Consider the following 26274-nt stretch of genomic DNA (forward strand, 5'->3'; position numbering starts at 1 on the left):
CCCAGCCATCTCTCAGGGCGTTTGCCCACCGCTGTTGATTTCTACCCCGAGGACAACGTGCGTAGTATTTTTAGTTCCCAAGGAATGTCAATCAGCCCCCGGATGCTGGGCTGCCCTGAGGTGGGGCTGCTGGTTTAAAACAAACACAGGCTGCCTATATAATGACCAGACAGCCACCAGGCACCACCTCCACCAGGAATCCCAGGTAAGCACTCCGGCCACTCTCTTGTGTGTGGGAGGGTCTGTTTATGGGTTAATTCACCTCCACTGCCGGGCATCCGCAGGCCCATCTGAACTCGGGGAGGTGGCATGACCTGGGGCAGCCTGGTTGCTCAGAGCTGGGCTTGGGAGCCACCCCAGGGCCCCCATGTCCCCTGGGACCTTGCCAATTCAGCTTCCTCAAACATCCTCGAGAAACTTGGCACAAGGTCCTCGGGGCCTGGGATAAAGAACATGGGGAGTCCCACTGCCAAGCATTCTGCCCCCAGATGAACAGTCTTGGAAAAGAGCACCCACATCCTTCCATCGGTCCTACCTGGGGGAGGCGGGCAGAGAGGGCGCTAAGAGGCGCTCTACTCAGCAATCATGGCCCCAGGTCCAGGTCAGAGCCCTTCAGCCTGTCTGCTGGGCTCAGAGGCACAGGGAGGGAAGCGGGGGGAAAAGAGGGGATGGAATGGGGGCGCATGCTGCCCAGAGATGCTCTCTCCGCCAGGCCCATCTGTCCCCAGCCGGCCGAGGCCATGCCCTCCCCAGGGACCGTCTGCAGCCTGCTGCTCTTCAGTGTGCTCTGGGTGGACTTGGCCATGGCGGGCTCCAGCTTCCTGAGCCCCGAACACCAGAAAGTGCAGGTGAGACGTCCCCCCACGAGGCCTGCGCTCTGACTGGGGAATCTCACTGCAGCCCTGCCGTGAGCTGCGTGAGCTGGGCAGTGGCTCACCCTCTCTGCGCTTCAGCCTTCTTCTCCCAGAGCACAAAGGAGGACTCTGGGTCTGACCATGGGCCCACACCTCACTCTGCTTCTGGAAGGACAGGGAGGCTTAGGGCCCTAAGGAGAACACCTCCTCTTTCCAGCAGAGAAAGGAATCTAAGAAGCCGTCAGCCAAACCAAAGCCCCGGGCCCTGGAAGGCTGGCTTGACGCAGACGTCAGAAGTCAGGCGGAAGGCACAGGGGACGAGCTGGAAATCCAGGTGGGTCCCTCTGCAGCTTTATGCTTTCTGCAGTGGAGGGGATGGGGCAGGGGAGGCCGTGGAGAGGCGGCCATCCACAGGGACTCACTTACCAGCCACTCAAGGAACATTAAACAGCACAAAAACAGTGGACTCTGCACCACTGGGCTCTGTTGAGATGGGCTTTGCCGATCAACAGGCAAACATCTAAGCAACTTTGCTGTATTAGGATGAGCCTCAAGCAGAGGGGAGAGGGGGCGCCAGCAGATGCCAGGTGATCTCAGAGGGGAGCCAGCAAACAGACACTCAGGAAGGAAGAGCTGGTCACAGACTGGAGGCGTTTCCTGCAGAAAACTTTCTGATCGACTCAGGGGCCCCTCGGACCTTACCTTACCCAATCTTACCAGGCGGCGGCCTGGACAGGTGAGCGGTGAGCCCAGCTCTCACCAAACCCCACCTGTAGACGAGGATGGGGCTCATCAGGCTTGCTTGAGCTTTGATGAATAGTTCACGGGGTAGGGGAGCCGTTTAGAGACAAACGGAGGACTAGGAGAGAGAAAGCGTGAAGGCGTTTTATAGTTACCCCTGCCAGGCAGCCGCGGTCCGGGGAATGGTTCTGACAAGAGTTTAGGTGAGGACAGATCCCCGCACGCAGGGAAACCAGAATCCCCGGGTGGTGCCTAGTAACTACTGCTAGTGACTGCGGTCTCACTCTCCGGCTGCTTTACCCTCCTGCTTCGCACTTAACCTCTACAACCGCCTGTGAAGTCAGTGGGGCTGGTTTCTGTGCCCTCATTTAGAGGTGAGGAACCGAGGCTCAGCCCAGGGAGCTCACTGGGCTGAGGGGCCAGAGCCCTGCATGGGGAAGAAGTGGGACCCACAGTCTGGGGAGCTCCAGTCCCCAAGCCCTGTGTCCCCATCACCGGTCTGGCAGAGAGCGAGCAGGTGGCCCAGGAAGTCTCCTCTGCCCTGCCTTGGCCTCCCTCCACCTACCCCCAGCCTCTCCTCCCCTCAGGGGTCAAATCCCCAACCCTCGCCCTCTGACCCTCGCCAGGCGCCTCCTCCACCACGTGTGGGACCCCACCCGCCACGTTCCCACTCATCAGCCTGCAAATCCTTAGACTAAAACCAGGGAACTTTCCCGGTGAGACTGCCAGGTCCAGCGGGGCCAGAGACGCCCTAAGTTAGCCCAGGCGGGGAAGAGGTTCCAGTGGCTGATGACTCACGGCTGGACGTTTCCAGTTTCCACAGAGCAAACGGCAGGCCCTGCCTCCGCTAGAACCAGGAGTCTGAAATGTCGGAGGTGGTGAGACGCCAGAGGCAGGTGGGAGGCCTGTGACACAGGCCGCAGAGCTCTGGCTGTGCCCACCGAACCCCTCCAGGGCCGGGGTCCCACCTCACTCATCCCAGGCCCCTACAGCCCCTCCAAAAGTTTTCCTGAAATCAATCAAGTTTCAGAGCTGGAAGCTTTCGAGGCCAAGTTCTGATCACATGAGACACTAAGGCACCTTTTCAAGTCGCTCAAAGCCGCACCCCTATCCAACAGCTGCTGCACCTCCCGTCAGTTGCCCGTCGCCAGTTCCAGGGTGCAAACCAGCCCAGCAGGTCCCCAGCTTGGTGCTCGTGGTGCTGCGAAGTCGGCTGGGGTCATCCAACCACCCGCATGAGCCACAGGGGTGGAGGCGAAATGAGCATTTACTGAAGGGAGGGAACAGAGGGGCCTCAGTTCCCCCAAAATCACTCGTATCATCTCCACTTGCTCCACCTTCACGGTGGAGACAAGAGGTGGAGGTAAATTTTAAAAAGGGGACCAACAGATACCTGTTGTTTTAATAACATCTCTGAGCATCTCTGCTCATCTGTGAAATAGGAGCAACAGTGGCTCCTGCCCGGAGGGAAAGGGGCTCAGTCTGGGCCTGACCAGGGCAAGGGCTGCACGCAGGGCAGGGCAGGGGCTCTGGGGCTCAAAGAGGCTCCAGGGCTGGTGGACTCGGGCCTGCAGTCTGGCCCTTGCCTCCACCTCCCTCTGTGGCCCCAGGCAAGTCGGGGCCTCAGCTCCTTCATCTGAAAAATGCGACTGACGTGTCCTGTCTGGAGGGCAAGGAGGCAGGAGGACCAAGGACCGAGGGCTCCCTTTCAGACCCAAGATCCCTGCGTCAACTCATCCAGAATCTCAGTGACCAACAGGGCCAGGCACCCAGGCAGTTACTGGATGAACGGAGCTAGACAGTCTCCGCTCCCCAGGTGAGAAACGATGATGTGGCCGAAAACAGAGCTCCTCCCTATTCACCCAAAACTGAGCTCCAGTAAATCATCTCATAGGCTGCCAAGAAAGCAGGGGAAATGGGGTGCTCTCCCTGTAGAAGGGATGAGACGGAGGCACAGAAGGAAGAACAAACTTGGCTCAGAGCATCGTTCTAGGGAAAGGTCAGCTTCCTGTCCAACTTCCCACAGAACAAGGAGAGGCCTGTGCAAATGAGAGAAAGACCACCTGGGAAGGGAGGAAGGTGGGGGGCAGAGACCATCCCCCAGGCTAGTGCTGTGTACACCAGGGAGAACCCTGCTCCCCAGATCACCCTGCCAGGGCCTGAAGCTCTACCACTGGCCATTCAACCTTATGTCTTCCTAAGCTGCAAGGAGCAGGGAACAGCTTTTATCAGTAACCTTCTCAGAGGTAAGGAAAGAGGGTACAAGGTAAGCCTCCTAAACATGGTGCGGATGGTAAGACTAGGCCTGGGCAGGAGGGTAACCTGGCTGAGCTGTCCCCTCAGTGGTGCCTGCTGGACCCCAGGCCCCCCCTCTCTCCCTCTCCTGAGAGCCCAGGGCCTCCACTGGGATGGGGCGGGGGGGCGGGGCACGCACGGGAGGGTGTGACCTCTGACAACTCCTGGGTCCTCCTAGTTCAGCGCCCCCTTTGACGTTGGGATCAAGCTGTCAGGGGCTCAGTCCCACCAGCACGGCCAGACCCTGGGGAAGTTTCTTCAGGACGTCCTTTGGGAAGACGCCAGCGGTAAGTCCTTTCTCCAGTTTCCTCGGAGTCCCAATGTGAGTCCGCCTATGGGTGACAAAACAGAAGTTTTCTTCCCCATCCCTGCCTCTCAAAAGAGCTCCTAATTCCTCTTTCCCAAACACAGTCATCCCTCAGTACCTGCGGGGGATTGGTTCCAGGGCCCCCAGCTTTTAGAGGATGTGCCCAAATCACACGGTCCATATTCTGAGGCCAGCGCTCCCCCCATTACAACACACCACCTCCGTCACCTTGGGGAAGAAAAGCCAACTTTGACGGCACTGGCAGAATGGCGGACACAGCACTATTTTTTTGGTGGTTTTTTTTTTTGGCTGTACTGCACGGTATGCGGGATCTTAGTTCCCTAAGCAGGGATCGAACCCGTGCCCCCCGCAGTGGAAGCACGGAGTCTTAACCGCTGGACCCCCAAGGAAGTCCCAGACACAGCACTTTGACTTGACCTCTTGCTTTTCAGAAACCCCAGCCCACAAGTGACCTGAGTCCAGCCACCTCTCCGTTTTCCCACCCTCAGAAGCATTCACCTGGCTTCCAGAACGCTTCCGAGACCACCCCCAGCTCTGAGGGGTAACAGTCTAGGAGGTGAATAAATGCTCAAACTGGATGGTGAAGGTTCAAAATGTTTATTTCAGGAAAGAAGAAAATTTCACATTTCACTGAAAAACACCCCCTGCCCCATTCTTGGTCTATGGTCAAAGGGAAGAGAAAAGAAGAACATGTAGCAACGAGGTGTCAATGCTTAGAAAACCAAATTAGACCCATTTCTACAAGCAGATAAGGCTACTGGGGGAATGGAGGTGGGGGAGAGAAGGTGGACAGAAAGGGGGAAGGAGGGGCGAGACAGAGGAGAAAAAGGAGAAGACAAAGTTCCTTTAAATATCAGAGCTTCCCGATGCAAAGCTGCACAGAGAGCTTATTAACAACCAGCAAGGCCTGTGTGGACAGGAAAACTTCAGGTGACACTATCAGAGCCAATAGCCGTTGCACTGACATCCATGGGCAGAAAAGGATGCTGGGAATGTGAGAGCCTGAGTTTGAAGTTAGATTGAGTGGGCCGCTAACAATGGCTAGAGCCACTGCTGGACACGGCTGACCTAACTCCTCCTCCTTCCTCCTCGTCCACTGAAAAGACCTGGCACAGCAGACGCCACCTCACGTGGCCAAGGCTGGCCATTACCTTGGTTCCTTCACTGATTTGGAACACCAGGTTTGATGTCCAAAACCACTTCCAACTCCAGCTCACAGCTGAAGTGAGCCTTGGTCCTTAAGTTCCACAACTGAATTCCAGTGAAGACCCAGTCTTCCTGGGAGGAATGTCACTTATCAGTCACTTGCTCTTTGGTATAAACACGTGAACTGACTTGAGAGCTATTGACGATGGATGCGTGATCACGAGGGGAGGAGCACCGCCCATCCCGACAGGTGCGCACCCATCGGAAACACGCAGGATGCCCCTCTGCGAAGCTGGGGTAACATCCATATTCTGGAGAAACCTCTGTCACAAAGGGCTCCCTCTAGGAGCCAAGTATCTTCTCGAGTGAAATTCTGGCCATCTGGCACTCAAGGCACAGCCCTACAGCACTAACCACTGATCACACTAAGTGGGCACCCCGAAACTCCACCACCATGCCTCACACCATGTGTGAGGAGCCACACATGGTCCACGGAATGTCACATGATCAGAGACCCTCTTAGAAATGCAGAGTCTCAGGCCCCGCCCCCGCCCTAGTAGATCAGGATCTGCATTTTAACAAGACCCCCAGGCGCATATATAAAGTGGCTTAGAGGCCACGGGGTCCTATTCAGGCAGCAGAGCCAGGTCGGCCCACCTGGCTTAGAGCGGGTGTGGACTCTTACATAACTTAGGAAAATGCAGACTTGGCCAGGGTGCCGTCAACAAAACTGAGAGCGCATGAAAAAGCTGTCCTGTTCCCTCTTTCACTTGTCTCCCCGCCCAACTCTCTAAGCCCCAGCTCTGCTGTCAACTCCATGCCCGTGCATTGGGCACACAACACACACACACACACACTCTTCCATTTCTCAGGGAACCACACACCTGACTACCTGGCGGCGCAGTGACGTAGCTCACCAAGCCCTTCCTTCTGAGAGCATCTGCCTCTAAGTGGTAATCACATTTTGAAAGGATTATCCCCACTAGAGGAATCTAAGGTATTGGAGAGCAGGTGAACTACTTGGGTGGAGGGAGAGAGGAAGCAGAAGTCCGCCTCCATGAGCCAGCCACTCGCTCTGATGCAGAGACCCACACGCGGGCCTGGAGCTGAGGCACGTCCCAGCTCTAAAAGCTTAGTAGGGGTGCAACCCTGATCATCACTAGCCAGGCCCACCGTCCTCTTCTCAACACCCAGCGGAGGCACCAAGACTCAAACATGGTCAAAGGGCCCAAGAAACCAGCTCCCGACCTGCTGGAGAAGCAGCCAGACGGGGCTCCGGGGAGGATGGGGGCCAGGCCCTGGGGGGGACGCTGGTCACCTGATGCTCGCCCACAAAGACAAGGCCTTACTCCTTTCTCAAGGGACACACAAGCCTTCTCTCCCACTTGCCTAGGTCATTCACTCCAGAAACAGAGGTTAAGCGCCCACTCTGGTCAGGCTCTCTCACCTGCCCCAGGCAGCATGGTGGGGTGGAAAGCTGAGGCCTTAACGCTCACACCTGAATCTGAACACCAGCTGTCTGGTCCAGCCCACAACACTGAACTTCTCAGGCTCCTCCCATGTAAAACACCCACCCCACCCCAGTCACTATCAAGATTGAACACGGTATGTCCCACGAGGACACCTGCACATAGAAGACATTCAATTATCCTGATAGCCACCATTTACAGCATTCTTGCTGTGCACCAGCACTGTTCTAAATACTTCTTACATGAACTTAACGTAATTTCAGTGAATTTTCACAACAGACACACTTCAGAGGGGGAAAACTGAAGTTCAGAGGAATTTAGTGACTTCCCAAGGTTACATATCAAACACGTTTCCGACTCACCCAGAGCTGTGGGCTTAGGCCCCCACTCCCCCACGTTCGGCTGCTTCTCTACCAATGTCACCCTCTTGCCCTGCTGCTTAGGGTCCTAGGGATTCCTTCTGTTTCTGTTTTTCATTTTCTTTCATAATACACGGGGTCAACTTGGAGTGGGCTGAGGACAATTTCAAGTCAACAACCAGCAGAAATAAAAGTGATCACAGGAAACAGGCAACACACTTGAGAAAACGTAGCATTTCAAACCTGGTCCCACGTCGGCCTTCTTGGACCTGTTCCTGCACGTGCCACTTCCCAATACCACTAACTTCCGGTTCTCTGAAGCAGCTGTATATACCCCTGGGCTGAGAAAGATATTTGCTGCAGGAAAAAAAAACCCTCCTTATAAAAAACTTTATTTTATAATATACCCAGTACATTAGTATAACAGCTCATGTATTTAACTTTTGTTTAATTAATTTATTTGTTTTAATTTTTGGCTGTGTTGGGTCTTCGTTGCTGTGCGTGGGCTTTCTCTAGTTGTGGCGAGCGGGGTCTACTCTTCGTTGCTGTGCGAGGGCTTCTCATTGTCGTGGCTTCTCTTGTTGCAGAGCACGGGCTCTAGGCACACAGGCTTCAGCAGTTGTGGCACTCGGGCTCCATAGTTGTGGCTTGCAGGCTCATTAGTTGTGGAGCACGGGCTTAGTTGCTCCGTGGCATATGGTATCTTCCCAGGCCAGGGATCAAACCCATGTCCCCTGCATTGGCAGGCGGATTCTTAACCACTGTGCCACCAGGGAAGCCCGTGTTTAACATCTTACACACTTACAGAGGGGTAAGAAATTCTCTTACGACGGTGTACAGACAGAATAATAGAGATCCATGCTTGGCTACCTTCCTTTAGTCTGAATCCACTTCCAAACATCATCGACAAATGAGCATTTTCAGGGAGCACAGGGCTGCCTGGCCACTGACTGACAGTTCTGCTGCCATCCTGGACACTTTATTCAAGCACCGTACACTTCAGTGGCCCTTTGCCCTGATCTTACAGAAATGCCTGAGGCAAAAATGAAAGTGTTCACGGTAAATGATTACTATTGGTCCCAAACTTAATACAGAGAGATGTAAAACACGAGAAAAGCCAAGAGCAGATTTCCAGCCACAAAGAGACTATCACTGTGTCCAGTGGACATAGCTGCCATATGTCCAGCTGGGACAGAGCTGAGACAGTGAGTAATGTGCTGGAAATAGGCAAACCAATGACTGTGCATCTGACATGAGGCATCAACAGATTCCAAATTTCTTTACCATTCTTGGAACAGAGCCTCCCTTTTGACGGGTTTACTTTGGGCTTGAGCACTTACTTGTGTTCAAGGATACCTTAGGACAAAACTGGAAGACTGACTGCAAGCAGTGAAACAGAATTTCCTCCAAAGTTTACCCAGCAGCATCAGAGTTCACAGTCCAAAGCCCACAGTACAACCGAGTCATCAACAACACCCTCGTGTACTCAATTTTTCTTCCTCCTACTGCGTTGCTCTGGAACAAAGGTGTCTATGTATTTTTCACTGCTAAGAAGCAGCAGTGTATCTGGGTGTTTCCAGGCAGTAAAATGAGAGTTAATGCTCAAAGGCAGAACTTTTAAGAAGGTACCAGGGATTCTTCTTTTCAGTTGAATTTTCTTTTTAGCAAATCTTTTTTTTTTTTTTTTTTAATTTATTTTTGGCCGCACTGGGTCTTCGTTGCTGCGTGCAGGCTTCTCTCTAGTTGCAGCGAGAGGGGGCTACTCTTCGTTGCGGTGCACAGGCTTCTCATTGCGGTGGCTTCTCTTGTTGCAGAGCACGGGCTCTAGGTGCACGGGCTTCAGTAGTTGTGGCACACGGGCTCAGCAGTTGTGGCTTGCAGGCTCTAGAGCAAAGGCTTCAGTAGTTGTGGTGCATGGGCTTAGTTGCTCTGTGGCATGTGGGATCTTCCCAGACCAGGGTTCAAACCCGTGTCTCCTGCATTGGCAGGCGGATTCTTAACCACTGCGCCACCAGGGAAGCCCTTTCCAGTTGAATTTTGCTGAGGCACAGGTACATTTTTGAAAGTCTCCAGACCTTTGGATTCTTAGGTTACAAAGCTAGTCAACAACTAAACCATCGTTAACACTCTGAGAAATATAAACGAACATGGAGACCATGGGAGTTGGCTGAAGATCCATCACTTTATTTTCAGAAAGAGATGGTCAAAGGGAGCGAGGGGGCAGAGATACAGAGGCATTCCGGCAACACAGCAGAAACAATCAAGTCAGCCATCCAAAAACAATGCCAACCAGCTTTCACTCCCACACAGGTAATGTTTCACTGTGCAACAGAAATGATAATCCTAAATCCTGGAGATAAAAGTATATAGCACCTTGTGCTTTACTTTGGCAGGGAGACTGCAATGGCTCAGAGACATCCACTGAGTTATCACTCTTAGTCCTTGAACACAGGCCCGGTTGGTTTCCTTCGGAGGCAGTTGTGATGTACAGGCCTTGCTGTGAAAGAGATGGATAAGGGACAGTTCATTGGGTGACAACAAAGCACTGTGAAATCCTTAGTCCTCCAAATCTTCCAAGCAGGAGAACAAGGCCCCGGATTTGCCAAATCTGCGGCACAGATGACACACAGCTGATCCATGGAAGGTCGACACTGAATTAAGGCCTACTTCCCAGGCCAGCAACTTAGGTACCGGGGCAAGAGGGAAATACCATATATGAAATGCAAAGTCCATTCCCTTGCAGGTTACGAGGTTCAAAAGCACCTTCCACAAACACCTAGAGGCATCCAACATAAGCACTGGATCTTACGATTTCAGCTATTGGCCTCCAAGAAACAGACAAGGGACTCAGAGTGGCCTGTCGCACTGAGGAAGGTTGGAATAAAAGATCCTTCTGTCCCAAATGCAGAGCATCCTCACTCTTAACTCTTGACCGTCATAACCTTCCAGGGCCTGTAATGAACACACCTTTAGAAGGCACCAGCAGGGAGCAGAGCACAGCTCAGAACTTGAGATGACCTGGCTGTTCAAAGTCCAAGGAGTGGCTCTCACTTTCACCACGGAGAAAGGACGCAGCAGAGGCCAAGGCAAGGGAGAGCCCCAGGACGGGGAACGGGAGATCCATGGACACCAGGCCTCTTGTTCTGCATAGGCAATAGAACAGGGCTGGGCAGTGCCAGCAGAGCTTTGGAAAATTAAATTGGTTTACCTCTCGACCTGGATGGGGCACACAAGGGGCTGTTACATGAGATGAAACAGAAGTATTTTTGGTCCAGTGCTCCAGGAGAAGGGGGCAGAGTGGAGCACAGGGCAGCTGGAACCCCGACAGCAGACTAGCAGACAGCATCTGCTGCAGACTGGACCCTGTCAGTTTAACACAACTGAGCTGCAGCCCTGGGGACCTCGGTAAGTGGGATCACCTTCCTCGGGGTCGTCTTCCTCAAGCAGGCTTCCTCCTCCTCAAGTCCCCCAGTCTGTCCAGATGTTCCTCGGCCAGGACTTTCCCTGGACCATGAGCACCCCTTTGGCCCCTCCATACTGATGGCAGTGGAACCAGTGAGACCAGCAGCCAAGGTCCTTCCACCAGTGCCAACTCAGAGCTGACGCAGCAACAGTGAGAGCCAGACTGAAGAGTCACGCAGGGAAGGGAGGGGCTGCCTTCTCTGGCCGCAGGAGCATCAGCCTCTAACACAGGTCTCTGGCAAATGTCCCCCAGAGGAGATCTCCCACTGGGGGTTCGTGTTGACAGTGGAGAACCAGGAACCAAGCTACACGCCTACGTGCACTTAGCTGAGGAGCAGTGTGACTTTATTCACAGACTGCTCGCACCACAAGCTGCGGAGGCAGGCACTGGGCGGGCAAGCTCGCTGTGCCCTCACATCAGCCTCCTCTTCTTCCCAGGCTGCCCTGGAGCACTGCAGCCGGGAGGCCAGCCCGAACCCCTCGCCAGCCCCCCGCACGCCGGCCCCACCCCCAACCAGCCTGAAGCGGAAGCCTCCGACGAGGTCTCAGGAAACGTCCTGTCCGGGTGTCCTCCATCCCAGCGGGCTCTCAAACATCCTCGAGCAGGGACACACAGGCAGAGCTCACACGGCCTTTCTCCTGTCAGGCCGCTGGTCATCCTGGAGGGTGGGGAAGAGAAAAGGATGAAGGTTACACCTGAGTTCACTCAAGACAGACCAGGTTCACTGCTCACCCTATGTCTACATGCTCTACGTTTAAAAAATATAGCCAAAGTCATTTTTGTCCTGGTTTTTAAAAACTATGTAATGTGATTTTTATCACCTTTTCTGGGAGACTCCTGACGGCACCCTCTCTGCTTAAAGACTGTAGAGGCGGCAGGTGTTCTCACGCAGGGTGGCCAAGGTGCGGGCGAGTGGCAGGTCTTTGACCCTGGCAATCTCTCGAACCGTGTGCAAGGCCAGGCCTGGGTGGGCGTACTGGCAAAGGCTCTTGGGAACCTGGAAGACACCAAGCATTCTGGATATCGTTGTGCCTTCTGTGCAGAGTTGTCACGCACAACTCCCTCCCCGGCCCTTCCCCAGCAGGGCCTCTTTGGAGCTGTGTAGAGACCCCTTTACCTGCAGGTGCAGGGAGAGTCCCAGTCAGGGGGGCTCTGGGTGAGCAGGGTCCCATGCTTCCTTGGACTACCCTCTACAGGGTAGGGCTTTGCACTGCCTGGAAGAGAGTGGTTACCCTTCAGCTTCTCAGCCCCCTAGACTTTGGTTCTGCAAAGCAACAGAGAGGAGACATCTACACAGCCAAGGGTGGGACCTAGAAAGGTACTGTGGCTCTGTTCCTGCCAACCTTGCAAGGGGGACTGCACACCTCCCACCCTCTCTCCTCAGTGCCTCAACTCGGCTTGAAGACACCCTTACCTGTCGAGGCAGGAAATAGGGAGCATCAGTTTCCACGATGATCCTCTCCAGCGGGATCTGTTTCAGAGAGTCCCGGGCCTCCCAGGCAGAGGAGTATGTCAGGACCGCTGTGAAGCCCACGGACATGTTGGGAAAGTACTTCAACAGGGGCTCAATGACTGGGTAGCTGCCGGTGAAGCAATGCCTGCAAGGAAGAGAATTCCAGATCAGGGCTCTCATAATCCCCTCTGCAGAAGCTCCCACCTCCCTCTGGACATTTCACCTTTTAAGTTATTTTTGGTGGGTAAGTTCTCAGAAATGCAAAGACTGCATCCAAGGGAAGGACTCACAGCCAACACAGTCAGGAGCAGAATTAAAAACTGCAGCCCATCTGGATCACAACTACAGTAGGTAAAAACTACGTCCATGTAATCAAATGAACCAGAAGGAAACAAAAACTAAAAACACTGGGGAGTGGCCTACAGGTGAATTTTCTTCTCTTAACCTTGTGTCTGTTCATGTTCTTAGTACAGCACACGTTAGTCCAGAAGGGCTGGGTGACTGTGCCTCATCTCGTCTCTGGTGGCGGCTCCACTCAGAGGCATCACTCTCTCTGCCTGGGCGCCTGGAAGGCAATGCTCTAGAGGCCTAACAACCTCACCCCTTCAGCCACCTGGCACCACCTGGCTCGCGTTCTAGACTCCCTGTTTTTTCCAGTTAACCCATCTTACCCGTCATGAAAGTGCCAGTGGGCATCACCTCCTGACCTCTTTGTAGCCAGACGCAGCTAAGGGCCTCTCCTCTGGTTCCCAGGGCACCCTGTGCCCACCTCAGCCCCACGCCCTCTGCAGAGCCGCCAGCTGACTGTCTCCCACTGCTCCCCAGGGCCCCCCAAGCCAAGCCCATGCCCAGGACAGACACACCAGGGCAGGCTGGTGAGTTTACCAAACTGGAGAACCCCTAGATACCATTTAGAGAAAATACATCTTGGACTTTAACTGCGGGTGGGCGAAGTGGGGAGGGATGAGCTTTCAAATTCAAAGTAGGAGAGAAAATTTCTTTTCAGGTGCCCTGGAATGTTCTCTGTGTGCTCAGTCACTGGACCCACAGCAACCTCTCCCAAGACCAACAGCTCTCAGTTCTGCGAACCGAGCCTCCACTACAGCCTGCTTCATGCAATGGGGGTCACAGTGATTTAGGGTATTAGCTCAAACCATATGAAGTTGCCGTTTTTTAGGTTAAAAAATGGTCAAATATCAGAAATTTCACATGGGTCAACCTGATAGTTAATCTTGAGAAAAGATTCTATGTAAAGACGTAACATCATCAATCCACTCCTCACTGAATTTGTCTTCCCACGAACGTCCTAGACAGAGAAACATGTTCACTTCATCTGCCCACTGAAGTCCTCGACTCTCACCTGTGAACCTTGTAGTCCGGAGGCACAAATCTCTTCATGATTTTCAGCAGATCGTCATCAGCTTCTCGGCAGTGGATCACCAAGGGTTTCCTGAGAGACACGGCCAGCTGCAGCTGCCTCTCAAACACCTGGGAGGAGACAGAGTGGCAACACCTGTGGGTTAGGGCCACTCTGGATGTCTGTTACCCCCAGAACAGCCGGTCCACTGCACAACCCCCACTGTCTTCTTCAATTTTCTTTACTTTTAAACTCTATAATGCATAATAATAGCTAACACTTACCGAGTGCTTACTAGGTAGTATTATTATTTAGATGTATTATAACATGTAAGCCTCACAAGCACCCTAAGATAGGTACTGCTGTTAGCCCATCATGCAGTCAAAGAAACTGAGGCTCCAAATGAGGTCAAGTAACTTGCAGCTGGTAAACCGTAGCACCACAATGCAAATCTGAACCCAGGCTGTCCACACAGCCACCACTAGGCAATGCTCACGTGGGGCTGCAGGGCTGGGCTGGGCTCAAGAGCACCACTACAAGTGTCCTCCCCTTCACTGCCCCCGCCTCCACTCCCACTCCCAAGAGGTAATCCATCACCTTGCACACCTTTTCCTATGCAAAAAGTTGCCATGTATACGTCTGTAAAATGCCTGACTCTCAGAAGGTGCTCAAGTATTTGTGGAAAGAATAAGTACTATACATATTTCCTGCAGCTTGCTTTCTTTACTTAACCAAAATCAGATCTCCTTCTAGGTGAATATCTACAGATATACTACTTTTTTTTTTTTTTAAACTCTAGCTACTTTAAAAGTCTTCAGTAGTAAAATATACCAGTTGCTAATAATTTTAAAGAAAAAAGTAGGGCTAGAACTTATTCTTTCCTCTTATTCTTTCCTTATTCTTATTCTTTCTAAGTTCAGGTTTAGAAAAAAAGAACAAAAATACTAATTCATTATAAAGAAATTACCTCAACTTAAACTTTATGTTTTCACGAGTAGCTTTTTCAATTGTGCAATATCATTTGTGTTTGAATTTTTAACATCAAATAAGAAGATGCTTTTGGTAATTTGAGTCAGGTGGTATGCACTTGAGAATGACATTTTCAAGTCCAACACTTATACTGCCTCTTCTCAAAATAGTGGCACTGCGCCAATACCAGTTCTGATATAACTCACTTTTAACCAGTGTTTTCAACTAAAGCAAAGTGACCCTTGGAACCAACAGCATAGAATGCTTGCCAAGGACTTTAAAGATGAGCTAGTTCCAGTACCTACAGCCGGCAGTATCCCTCCCCAACACATCAACCCTCCTTGAACTCCTCCAGAGGCAAGAGGTTGCAATGGATTCTGATTCCAACATTTAATTTTCGCTTCTAAAAAATTCTTCTTTGAGTACTCAACACTATTATACTCAAACTATTGAATACTCAAACTATTATAGCCTTGAGTACGCAAGTACTCAAACTATTATACTCAAACTATTGAGTACTCAAACTATTATAGCCTTGGGATGGAATACAACATAGCTGTTAAAAAGCCTATTTTTCAAAGCACGTTCAATGAAGCAGGAACATTTTCACAGTGGAAAAAACATTCAAATCTGTAACTTTCTCTTTTTAACTTTCCTAAATTCTTTTTTAAAAAGCACACGCATACAACACACATTTCCTTGATTCCATGACAGGTGCTTGTAAGACATACCACCAATTGTCCCTTGCAATTCTCCAAGGGACAGCAACATTAAAAATATGAATTTCGGGCTTCCCTGGTTGGCGCAGTGGTCGAGGGTCCGCCTGCCGATGCAGGGGACGCGGGTTCGTGCCCCGGTCCGCGAGGATCCCACATGCCGCGGAGCGGCTGGACCCGTGAGCCATGGCCGCTGAGCATGCGCATCCAGAGCCTGTGGTCCACAACGGGAGAGGCCACAACAGTGAGAGGCCCGCAAACAGCAAAAAAAAAAAAAAAAAAAAAAATTGAATTTCAAAAACGTTAAGAAGAACTGTTAGGGGACAGGAACTGTGCCTGGGTTGGAGCATCTGTCCTCCCTGGGAAGCCAGGTGAAGCACAAGAGTAAATGCAGCCCGCTGGGAGCGAAAAGTCTTATGATGGTAATGGTCACTGTCTCTGATGGAATGGGAAATGATCTTCTTTACACATTTGTGTATTTTTCAAATATTCTGAAATGGGCACACTAACTTTAAAATTAGAATAAAAATATACTGTTTAATTAAACAAACACAACGTGCTGCTTCCCAAGAAGGGACGGAAGTTTTAACATCTGTATCATTAGCTGTAAAAGTCACTCAGCACCTAAGCCCCTCCTCTTGCTTAATGAAGCTGAAAGGTAAGAAAGAGTTTGTGAAGCATTTGACCTATGACATCTACAGGGTCTGGCTAACAGCAATCACATTTTTAGAGACTCTAAACTCTTTAGTTCCAAAAGCAGAGCAACCCTTGTGTTTCAACAACTGAAAGAGGAACTAAATAAATAATAGATTGTCAGCAAACTAAGGACGACATTACCTTGTGCTGCTCCGGGACAGGCGTGGTGCACTTGTGAGAGTAATCCAAGCCCATCTCCCCAAATGCCACGGCCTTGGGGTGCCTTAAGGCCTGCAGAAGATTTCTTTCTTGACTCTCATTGTAGTAACGTGCAAAATGGGGGTGACAGCCAAAGGCCCCCCACACCAGATCTTCTTTCAACAGGTCCTCCCAGAGGCCATCTGTCAGTGTGCGAGGATCGCAGAAGTCGGAGATGCAGCCCTGAAACTCCTTAGGGAAGGAGCTGCTGTAAATTTTCCTGAACTTTGTGAAGCTCCCTTTGAACGACAGCTTGGAATAGAGCATGTCCAAGTGACAATGGGTGTCGATGAAACCCTCCAACCTGGGCTCCCGACGGCTCCTGGGCAGGGAGCTAGATGCGGGTCCTCCACACGGACGTGGTGGCATGTCCTCCCGGAATGTTCTTTTCTCCTTCACCTCTTCTTCTTCCGAGCTTCTGGAGAAACGAGATGAACGCGACTTGCGGGATCTGCCTTCCTCAGCGGACTGGGGCTCTCTGGAGTTGTGCTGGGGGCTCACCGTTGAGTGGGGGGAAGAGCCCTGGCCGCTCCTCTCCACCTGCACCGTGTCGCTGCCGCCACTGCCCACGGAGTGGTAGCCGGGGGTCTTGGGACCGCTGGTCCAGTAGCTGGCGTAGTCACACCAGGGACTGCTGTACAAGTGAGCCGGGTACATGACGTAATCCGTGGGGAAGTGAGAAGGCTCTGGAACCGCTGAGGGTTTCAGGGATATGGGCTCCTCCTGAGAGAATCTGACTGTGGAAATCTCGTCCACGTCGGACCAGTCACTTCCTGAAGAGGTGCGCTCCATCACCACCTCCCGGTCTTTAGGCTGCAGAAAAGAAAAGAAACAGGTTAGCCTTCTTCCTATGTGAAGACAGCCTCCTGTGCTCAGTCACCTCCAGAACAGAAGTCCTGGCTGCTTTTCTGGCCGTGATGATGGCTTTGCATTGGATCCTTTGCTCACTCTGTCACCTGTTTTCCTTATTATTCCCAGAAAGCAAGCCAGCTTACAACTAGGAACAGTCCTGTCAGCTTCAGGGAATACATTTGTGCTCATGGTCTCATATGCCATCCCTGAAAGGGAAGCTGTGCCTACATTCCCTTTCTGAAGACCCCTCTTGGGAAAAACTGCTCTCTAGAACACACAGTGTATTGGGGGTTTTAAAGAAAAGAAGCACCCAGCATCTCATCCTTAACAACAGGTCTCTCACACATTCAAAATGTACAACCACACAGTTGTAGCAGTTTCAAGATGTGTTTGCAAATTCTTTGATATTACTCTCCACTGTAAGATGGGGTTTGTGACCCCTCTCCTTGAAACTGGGCTAACTTGTATTGTAACTGATGGAACCAAAAGGGACACTGCAGCTTCCAGGGCTACGTCAGAGCAGCCTTGCTATTTCCCCTGGTTCTCTCTGTTTGCTCCTCTGGGAGAGGCCAACCACCACATGATGTCTGAGTACCCACGACCACATGCTAGAGAAGTCACACATAGGTGCCAGCACCAAGTGCCTGACGTGTTCACATGTGAGCACACGTGAACAAATAAAATGTCTATCGCATACACTAACACATAATTAACATGTTTGCAATCTAGCTCTTCAAAATATAACTCACCATTTTTTTCAAAAACAAAAGTTAATCTGATTAAAATTACAAAAAATGCCCACACGGAAGGTAAGGGTTTCTCCCCAAAATGATGCTCCCTTTTCTGAGGGGTCTGTTTTATATTCAAGTCCCCACAAAGTCTCTTCTATTACAAGATGTACTCTTCTATTTGAAAAAGAAAAATGACCCCAAACAAATCTCAATCAAGCTAATTTGAGATGTTTAAAGAGGTTCTCTAAGCTCATTCTTTTAAAAAGATGGGGAAATGGGAAGCAAAAAAAGGTAACGGAGTTAATAATTATTCCTGCGGGTATGACCTCACAGTTCTGTGTTGGACATCATTTTCAACAAAGCTTTTCAAGATTGTTTTTACTTTTTTAAAAGACAACTTTTTAAAAAGCAGTATGGTAAGTGGTTATGCATAAAATTACACTGGAAAAACACTCATGTATAAAGTGGTATCCAGGTGAAGGAGTAGGGCAACACAGGGCCAGCTAGAAAGCTATTTTTCACTAAAAACATTTTTATTTTTAAACAATGTAAATATATTTCCTAAAAAAGTAACCTAAAACATAATTAGACATAGTTACACTGTTGGGCTCCCAAAAATATACCTCCAAAAACTGAACAACACAAACTGAATGCAATGGGAACAGCTACTTGCAAGGTGGGATAGAATTTCCACGGGCAGACCAATACAGATTCAAAAAGTGCTACACTGCATCAGTAAGATCTCATGTGCAGGAAATTCTGCAACTCAAATGACACCTTTCATTTATTTTAACAACAAATAAATAACAACGCCGGGTTGGGGAGGGGAGAGGAGGAGGAATCTACAGAGACTAAGAGATTTAACACATTTAGAAATTGACACACATGACTCTTACATCCTGTTTCAAAAAAACTGAAACAATCATGAGACAGGGAAATTTAATCACTGACTGGATAGTTGATGCTATTAAGGACTGTGGGGAGGGACTTCCCTGGTGGTCCAGTGGTTAAGACTCCATGCTTCCACTGCAGGGGGCATGGGTTAGATCCCTGGTCAGGGAACCAAGATCCCAAATCCCGCATGGTGCGGCCAAAAAAAAAAAAAAAGGATTGGAGGAGAGAGAGGGCAGAGGGAGAGCTCAGAACTGTAGTTATGCCTGTTTTTTTCCCTAAAGATCCTGTATCTAATTTTACAGATACACACTGAAATATTTATGGATGAAATGATACGGTAGGTGGGATCTGCTTCAAAATAATTTGTGGAGAGAAAAGGGATACAGAGATAAAACAAGATTGGCAGTGAGTTAATACTTATTGAAGATGAGTGATGGGTATGTGGGTAATTTTCATAAATGTTTTAAATATCCCATAATAAGAAGTTTAAATAGAAATAATAACAGTTAAAATTCCAACTCAGATGGAAGGGTAGAGATGTCCTCTGACTGCTTCACAAACTTCTCTATCATCCGAGAGTATCTGTTAAAAAATACCAATTCCCCAGTCCCATCTCAGACCTCCTGAGTCAGATTCTTTCATTCTTATCATCAGGGAAGTTCAGAAAATCATATTACATAACACAAAAAGTAACTCCAGTGACAACAAAGACCATGTCAGAGAAACATGTGAAAAGGTTTAACAAAATTATTTAATGAAATGTGAGGCTGGAGGAAAAATGGCAGAGTGGGGAAAAAAGTGACTTCAAAAATGCACATCCACCTAGAAATATATATGATAAACAGACTTATGATGACGTCATCTAAGACCCTGAAAGGCTTTAGATAGTCAAGTTGGCCAGGAAAATGTTTTCGGATTTCCTTTTTGGGAAAACCGGAGATTACCTATACTCAAGACTGCCTAAGGTTCAAGCCCATATGGTAAAATTTAAATCTACATTTATTGAGAGTCTACTATACTCGAGGCACTGAGCAAAGGATTTTCATGAATTAATTCAGGGTTCAGCAAGCTGTGACCCACAAGCCAAATCCAATGCACTGCCTGTTGGTGTAAATAAAGTTTTACTGGAATATAGTCAGGCCCATTCACTTAATTATCTATGGCTGCTTTCATGCTACTACAGCACAGTTTAATAGTTGCAACAGAGGGCTTAAAAGCTCAAAAAGCCTAAAATATTTACTATCTGGCCCCTTACAGAGTTTGCTGATCCCTGTATGAGTCTGTGATAACATTTAAAGAATCATACCTTTTATACAGAGGAAGAAACTGGGGCTCCAAGAGGTTAAGTGACTTTCTCAAGACTGCAGTTTAGGGGGACAGAGCCAGGATTTGAACCCAGATGTCTGATCCCAACACTCATCTGTTGACCTACCGTATCATGCTGCCCCAAATAGATACCCAACAGATAATCTAAATGTCCAGTTTGACAAATAGAAGTTTGGGTATATAAGTTTGGAAAGTTCATCCATACCATGGAATTCCAGGCAGCCAAACAATGATCTATGTTAGACAGGAAACACAAACATTGTATATTTGGTGGGAAAAGTAGTTACAAAACCTACTGTTCTTGGAATTTCCAATTAAATACAGCACATGTGGGTTTTGTCCTCCCCGCCCAAAAACCCTTAAAATTACAGGAAATGGACTTGAAAAAGCATAAACCTACAAAGAGAAAGCATACAGAATAAACAGCAAAGCAAATTAAATAAAAATTTGATGCTAGAAAGCAGAAAAATGAACAGTTACTGGATAAGCAGATCGCAGATGGCCAAAACCTAGGCCCGCAATGAGAAAAACCCAGAAACATGCTGAATCACACTACAGGACCCCAGAAGACTAAGGAATTGGAGGTACCAGACCTCTCAAAATGAAGGTGAAGCTGGAAATGAAACTAAGAGAACTTGTGAAGCTAGATCCCCAGATCCCTGCTCCCATCCTGTACAGATGGGTCTGCCCCTTCCCCACCCAGCAAAAGATAAGGTTCACACTTGGAAAACTTAAACCACGGAGACTGTGGAGTAATCAGGGACAACAGACACGTAGCGGAGGGTGAGAGACCATCACACGCTGGACAGTGAGAACCCAGGCACCTCCCTCAATCTGACCCCTAAAACACTAGCAGCCAGAGGTGTGCTCCTGGTCAGAGCACTGGAAGATTTGTCCCAGGGACCCCTAGCAGCCCCTGAGGATAAAGCTACAGACCCAACTGGGAGTCCACAGGTTATCACCTATGCTCAAGGCAGCAGTTAGCAAGCCGTTCCAGGCACTGAGAACTTCCAATTGGCTTTTTAAAGCTTCATTTTTAAAATATGAACAGATACCCAAAACATATGAGGAAAGTCCTATCGCAAAAGATGGAAACCAAAATATTTAGGAAAAAAAAAATCAGAAGGAAACTCAGGAGTGCAGAAAGAAAACTTCAAAACAAACCTTTATTCATATTCTCAGAGACACAAGAGAAGGGATTTAACCTCAAAACAAGAACCGAATGTTCTAAAAAAGGAATACTCAGAAGACTAAGCCAGTGTTCTTAGATATGAAGTATGTCAAAAATTTTAAGAGTATATATTATCATTATATACACTCTCCTTAATTATTCATAAAGAAAGCAGAGATGAAAAGAGACAGAGGAAAAAAGGAATCTTAAGGAAACAATTAAAAGGGCTATACCTTGAAAAAAAAAAGGTGGAGAAGAGATTACTTATTTTGACAACACTGAGAAGAATTTTACGGTACTAGCAATTTGGAGACGAAATAGTCATAGTCACAGGAACAGAGAAACTAAAGGAAAAAACAAGGTAAGGTGAACTCCAAGGAAAATCAACTTTTGTAAGAAAGGAAATGTAATCAGAGTATACTAAGTAACTCAGGTATGAATATGGTGATAATAAATCAAATAGATTTGGCTAAAAATGGTATTATGATACAGGGAGCTGCAGGAAGGGAGAGAGGATACATTTACAGGCGTGGGTACTGTCGAAGTGTAGAGAACTAAATTCTCATTTCCTGAGTAGGAAGTCCACAGATGTCTACATTTTCAAAAAATAAACAATGAAAAATTACTTAGAAATATGGAGGTAAGTACTAGAAGCAAGAGTTAAAAGAGACGAAAGGGGCTACCTCCAAGCAGCGGTAGTGAAGGATGGGCGGAGATGCGTACAACAGAGGAGTGCTTTTCTCCTCCGAATTATAAGCAGTGTTAATAACCGTTAGTTTCCCTCCAATATCATTCAGTATCACTCTCTCCTTCCTCTACAGCAATAAAAGTTTATCTGAATGTAAAGCTTCCCAGATGGAAATTAGTCTGGAATCTTCCAGACTCTCTTGCAGGTGTTGGCCAGGTTTCTAGATTCTTGTCAACAGATATGAGCAGATAGAATGGGGACCGCTTCTGAGCCCAACTCTTAAAAGGGAGGTAATGTACTATGCTCTTCTCCTGTTCCTCCCAGCTGGAATGTCAACCTAATGTGCTGAGCCTGGTCACAGTAGCTCAGACCGCAAGATAGAAACTGCTGAGGGGCAGCAGAGAATCGAGCAGAAGACACCCCAGTCCCCCACACTGTGGAGCCATCCTCCTTAAAGCAAACTTCTGTTTTCTCTAAGCCACTGTAATTTTGGCCTTTGTTACACAGGCAAATCTATGTCTTAACAAACATATAAATCCTAAAACAAAAACAGCACTGAATTGAGGTTTCTTAATAACTCTGAAAGCTATGTTAGAAGAGAACCAACAATTTGCTCCCTGGAGCCCTGGGTAAGTCAAGTACAGTGTTGAATGAGAAACACTCAGGATCAAACTAAAAAGACCAAATACATTTAACAGAACTCAAAACCCCACGCTTGGCATGAGCTTGACTCACTTTCTGGCCATTTACGTGCGAGTCAGAGTCATCCAAAAACTCCAGGACTGGACAGCGCTTGTCAATGACCGTCCTTCGGCCACCTAGGGGCTCCTCGCTGGGTTTCTCCTGAGGGTCTATCACCACTCTCCTGTCCCAGAAGCTGCTCTTCTCTGGCACATCCTTCTCCTCCTCCGCTCTGACCTCTGGGGCAGACTTTTTCTCTTTCTGAGGAGCACACGTGGTGACACTCCTGGCTGGCCCCTCTCCGTGGCTGGCGCGCTCTGCCGTGTTGGGTTTTGCCTTCATGGCAGCCTCTCCCTTCCTTTTTGGCATCGACTTTCCCAGGATGCCCTGGATGGCCTTTAGGTAGATCATGGTAGAGCCTTGGTCTCGAAGTCTATCCCTCTGCCTTTTCTGGACCTTGTTTGGTTCCTCAATTATGTCATTTTGAACCTCAGCTTCAGCTGCAAATTCAGAATCCATGGGGTTACGAGAACTATCTTTGGAATCAACCTGGAAGGAAAATGACACATTATGAAAGGTGATTTCCTATATGAAGCACTGGGCAAATGAGACATCAGTGGAGATGTCATGCCAGCCCTCAGCACTGTCAGCCACTGTTAACAATTTCAGGGGCTCCCAGCCTGCTCCCTCCCTCCATCCTTTCTCTACAGGTGCCCCAAGGAGTTCTACAATCTGGCAACGTCACACCTCTGCTTAAAACCCTTCATCGGCTCTGCATCTGCCTGCAGGATACATCCCAGACTCCTGAGTGGGACCCCGGAAGCCTTCCTCCCCAGGCTGGCCCCCAACCTTCCTTCCAGCATCACCTCCCACCTTTCCCCACACACCCAGGTGTTCTGGGAATGAGGAAAACGCTGGAGAAGGGGGAAAGGAGGGCCCCAGGAAAAAGCAGTGCCCCAAGCGTCACACTAGCATTTCCTGACACTTTTTGGACATACGTTGTTCCTGTTGCCTGAAAGTCCTTTTTTCTGCCTTGGCCATCAACAGAACTCAAATGACACCTCTTCTGTGAGGACCTTCCCGATGGTTAGTCACTCAGTCCTCTGATGCCTCGTACTTCAAATATCCCTGTTACAACACTCCACACACTGCACTGTGATGAACTGCCTTATTCTCTGCACCTCCAGCCCCAGCACAGCCTTGCACCCAAGCACTGGACATCCGCTGAGTAAAGATGCAGGAGACAGGACCACCCGTGAAAGCTTCATCCCTCAAGAGCCAAAACGCACAATGCTCTCTTGTGTCTGGGCTGCGTGACCCTGCAGAGGGCTCCTCAAGGGAAGGATCCTGCCCTCTCCATCTCCCCACCCCTCACACCTAACACTGGGTCAGGAGGAGCACATGCTCACAGAGGGCAGCAGCAGAAAGAACACTGGCTTTGAAGTCAGACTCATCTGAGATTATACCACAGCTCTGCCCCGTACAAGCTGTGTGGCCTTGGTCAAGTCATTTAACTTTTCTGAGTCTCATCGTCCCAGGGCCTACACAGAGCAGGTGCTCAAATATGTGTTGACTGATATCTAAGTATTTGTTAACTAATACGTAAAGGTAACACTGCCATCAACTATACTTCTATAAAAAAACAAAAAAAAAGATTAAAATCTCAAGGGTTTAGCATAACCATTATTTTACTTCTCAACAAAAAAAAAGATAACAAGGCCCACCTCACAAGACTGAGGATTATGTGAGCATCTAGAGGTCAAATATTGAGACTCATATTTGACAAGCTCTAGCACATCATAAAGCTTCAATTTTCCCTTCCACTCTTCCTTCCCTAAATTGAATTAAAAATTTGGGTATGTCATACTAAAAACTAAAATTAAGGTAGGTGAAGATGCTCATGACAGACACATTTAACCTTCTCTATAAAGTAAACAAAGATCATCAGCTACCATCAGAATCTGAGAAAACCTCACAATCATCCTGGAGGTAATAAGGCACAAACAAGGAGAGGCTGGCCAGAAGGAATCTCTATTGATTCCAAAATGCCCAGTCTAGCTATGGTCTGAATGTGTTCCCCACAAAACTCTTATGTTGAAATCTGACCCCCAAGGTGATGGTATTAGGTGTGTCCTTTGGGAAGTGATTAGGTCATCAAAGTGGAGCCCTTACCGATGGGATTAGTGCCCTAGTCAAGGGGCCCCAAGACAGCTTCCTTGCCTCCTCCTCCCATGTGAGGACACAAAGAGAAGACTGTGACCCGGAAGAGAGTCCTCACCTGACCAAGCTGGCACCCTGATCTCAGACTTCCAGCCTTTAGAATTATAAGAAATAAATTTCTGTGGTTTATAAGCTACTCAGTCTGAGGCATTTTGTTACAGCAGCCAGAATGAACTAACACAAACATCTTCCCCTCAGAATATTCCATGACCTAGCACAGAGACTTCTGCGTTGAGGGGGACACATGAAGGTAAGTGTGTACCCCTCAATGTTTACAGAGCAAATGCAGAAGCACAGGCGGATGGGTGGGTAGACGGTAGGCGAGTGGTGAGGGGACCTTGGGAGGACCCAAGGGGGAGAATAGGCCGTTTCTGTGCATGCCCTTCAGCAGTGCTTGCTGACAGGACTTTGTACTTATTAGATAAACAAGTGTGCAAATGACTGTAAAAAAAGGGGGGAAGAGGTGCAGAGAGAGGGGAAGGTCAGAGAAGCATTTTCAAATTTATCAAGATGAGTGTAGGGAGGGAGGGGACATGGGGATATTTGTATACGTATAGCTGAGTCTCTTTGTTATACAGCAGGAACTAACACAACATTGTAAAGCAATTATACTCCAATAAGGATGTTTAATTAATTAATTAGGTCCTTTTTTTAAAATATGAGTAAAGTACTGTATCTTGTTTTCAAACTAACACTCTCTAAGGAGAGCCCTTAGCAGTACTAGAGTAGGACAGCTGGGATCGATCCCATCAACGTCCTCATATTCTATCCAACATGAGTGATCTTCCAAAAGCGCAAATCTGCCTTCCCCCTGTATAGAGCTCCCTAATGGCTTACAATAAAATCTAAATTCCCTTGGCTCATAACACCGTACAGCAAGCTGCCCCCAACCTAGCTCCCCGGCCTCCATTCCGGAATCTCTGCTGCACCAAACCACCTGGTGAGGCAGTCTTGTGACTTCTGCAGCCCTCCCTCCGGACTGGACGCTCCTTACAAGCCACCTCATGGCTCCACCATCCAACAGAATGCCCAGCACACAAGCCTCACTCAAGCGCTTATGACTGAGCGCAAGGCATCAGCAGAACCCAAGACTTCTGAGACAGGACCAGACTACTCATCGCTCCATGGCTAACCATTAAATTGGGGCAAAACAAGGCCCATTAGCCCTAAATTAGAGAAAAGTGCGTCTGTGATTGGATTAGACCACCCTGGAAGAGAGGCCACACCCTCAACTCTCCAGTTCCAGCCCCACAGGACAGCTGAGCGGAGGATGCAGCACACCTGAGACACTAAGCTAGATTCCTCCGTGCCTCCTCATCTTGTTATTGCCATTACTTTTAATCAGCTGACAGTTTCACCCTGTACCCAGAACCACTGAAGCTGCAGCAAGAATTAATGACAAGATGAAATTAGCCTCATATTTACCTCATTTACATTTGAGTCATATTCAGTATTCTTATGTCAAAGACAAAGCTTTTCAGCTCACCATTAAATTTTTTTAAAAAACTCAGCGTGGGTCTTCCCTGGTGGCGCAGTTGTTGAGAGTCCGCCTGCCGATGCAGGGGACACGGGTTCGTGCCCTGGTCCGGGAAGATGCCACATGCCGCGGAGCGGCTGGGCCCAAGAGCCGTGGCCGCTGAGCCTGTGCGTCCAGAGCCTGTGCTCCG

General features: G+C 49.0%; 2 protein-coding genes across 41 annotated transcripts in view; one reads left to right on the forward strand and one right to left on the reverse strand.

Annotated features, from left to right (window-relative positions):
- The window catches only part of TATDN2 (TatD DNase domain containing 2), a 64833-nt gene that overhangs the window by 35688 nt on the left and 2871 nt on the right, over positions 1 to 26274 (reverse strand). For 22 of the 40 annotated variants that reach the window (XR_007479796.1, XR_007479786.1, XR_007479798.1 and 19 more), the window contains exons 3-12: positions 22442 to 22936; positions 15988 to 16857; positions 13469 to 13596; positions 12070 to 12253; positions 11477 to 11652; positions 7412 to 11313; positions 4316 to 4425; positions 4030 to 4222; positions 536 to 2865; positions 263 to 439 (exon numbers count right to left, since the gene is read on the reverse strand). Coding sequence is in view for 1 of the 40 variants with exons in the window: in XM_004274828.4 (XP_004274876.2) it covers positions 11512 to 11652; positions 12070 to 12253; positions 13469 to 13596; positions 15988 to 16857; positions 22442 to 22936 (1818 nt within the window). In the remaining 39 variants the exon portion in view is untranslated. Of the gene's footprint in view, positions 1 to 262; positions 440 to 535; positions 2866 to 4029; positions 4223 to 4315; positions 4426 to 4799; positions 11314 to 11476; positions 11653 to 11772; positions 11870 to 12069; positions 12254 to 13468; positions 13597 to 15987; positions 16858 to 22441; positions 22937 to 26274 lie in introns of those variants that run through there. The other 18 variants (XR_007479807.1, XR_007479806.1, XR_007479809.1 and 15 more) reach the window with 11 other exon arrangements.
- On the forward strand, positions 438 to 11496 carry GHRL (ghrelin and obestatin prepropeptide). The gene is made up of 5 exons (XM_033437360.2): positions 438 to 848; positions 1072 to 1188; positions 4069 to 4228; positions 11180 to 11320; positions 11489 to 11496. Exons 1-5 carry the CDS (start codon positions 489 to 491, stop codon positions 11494 to 11496), a joined length of 786 nt encoding a protein of 261 aa, XP_033293251.2. The 5' UTR covers positions 438 to 488.

Source organism: Orcinus orca, chromosome 10 (genome assembly GCF_937001465.1).
Source record: "Orcinus orca chromosome 10, mOrcOrc1.1, whole genome shotgun sequence".
NCBI classification, from domain to species: Eukaryota; Metazoa; Chordata; class Mammalia; order Artiodactyla; family Delphinidae; genus Orcinus; species Orcinus orca.

What these genes read in the sequence shown, in the direction of transcription:
- GHRL (XM_033437360.2), top strand. Translation starts at nt 489, where the DNA reads ATGAACAGTCTTGGAAAAGAGCACCCACATCCTTCCATCGGTCCTACC. An exon ending in CCGAACACCAGAAAGTGCAG is followed by an intron (nt 849 to 1,071) that starts GTGAGACGTCCC and finishes TCCTCTTTCCAG; the next exon opens with CAGAGAAAGGAATCTAAGAA. An exon ending in CAATGTGAGTCCGCCTATGG is followed by an intron (nt 4,229 to 11,179) that starts GTGACAAAACAG and finishes ACCAGCCTGAAG; the next exon opens with CGGAAGCCTCCGACGAGGTC.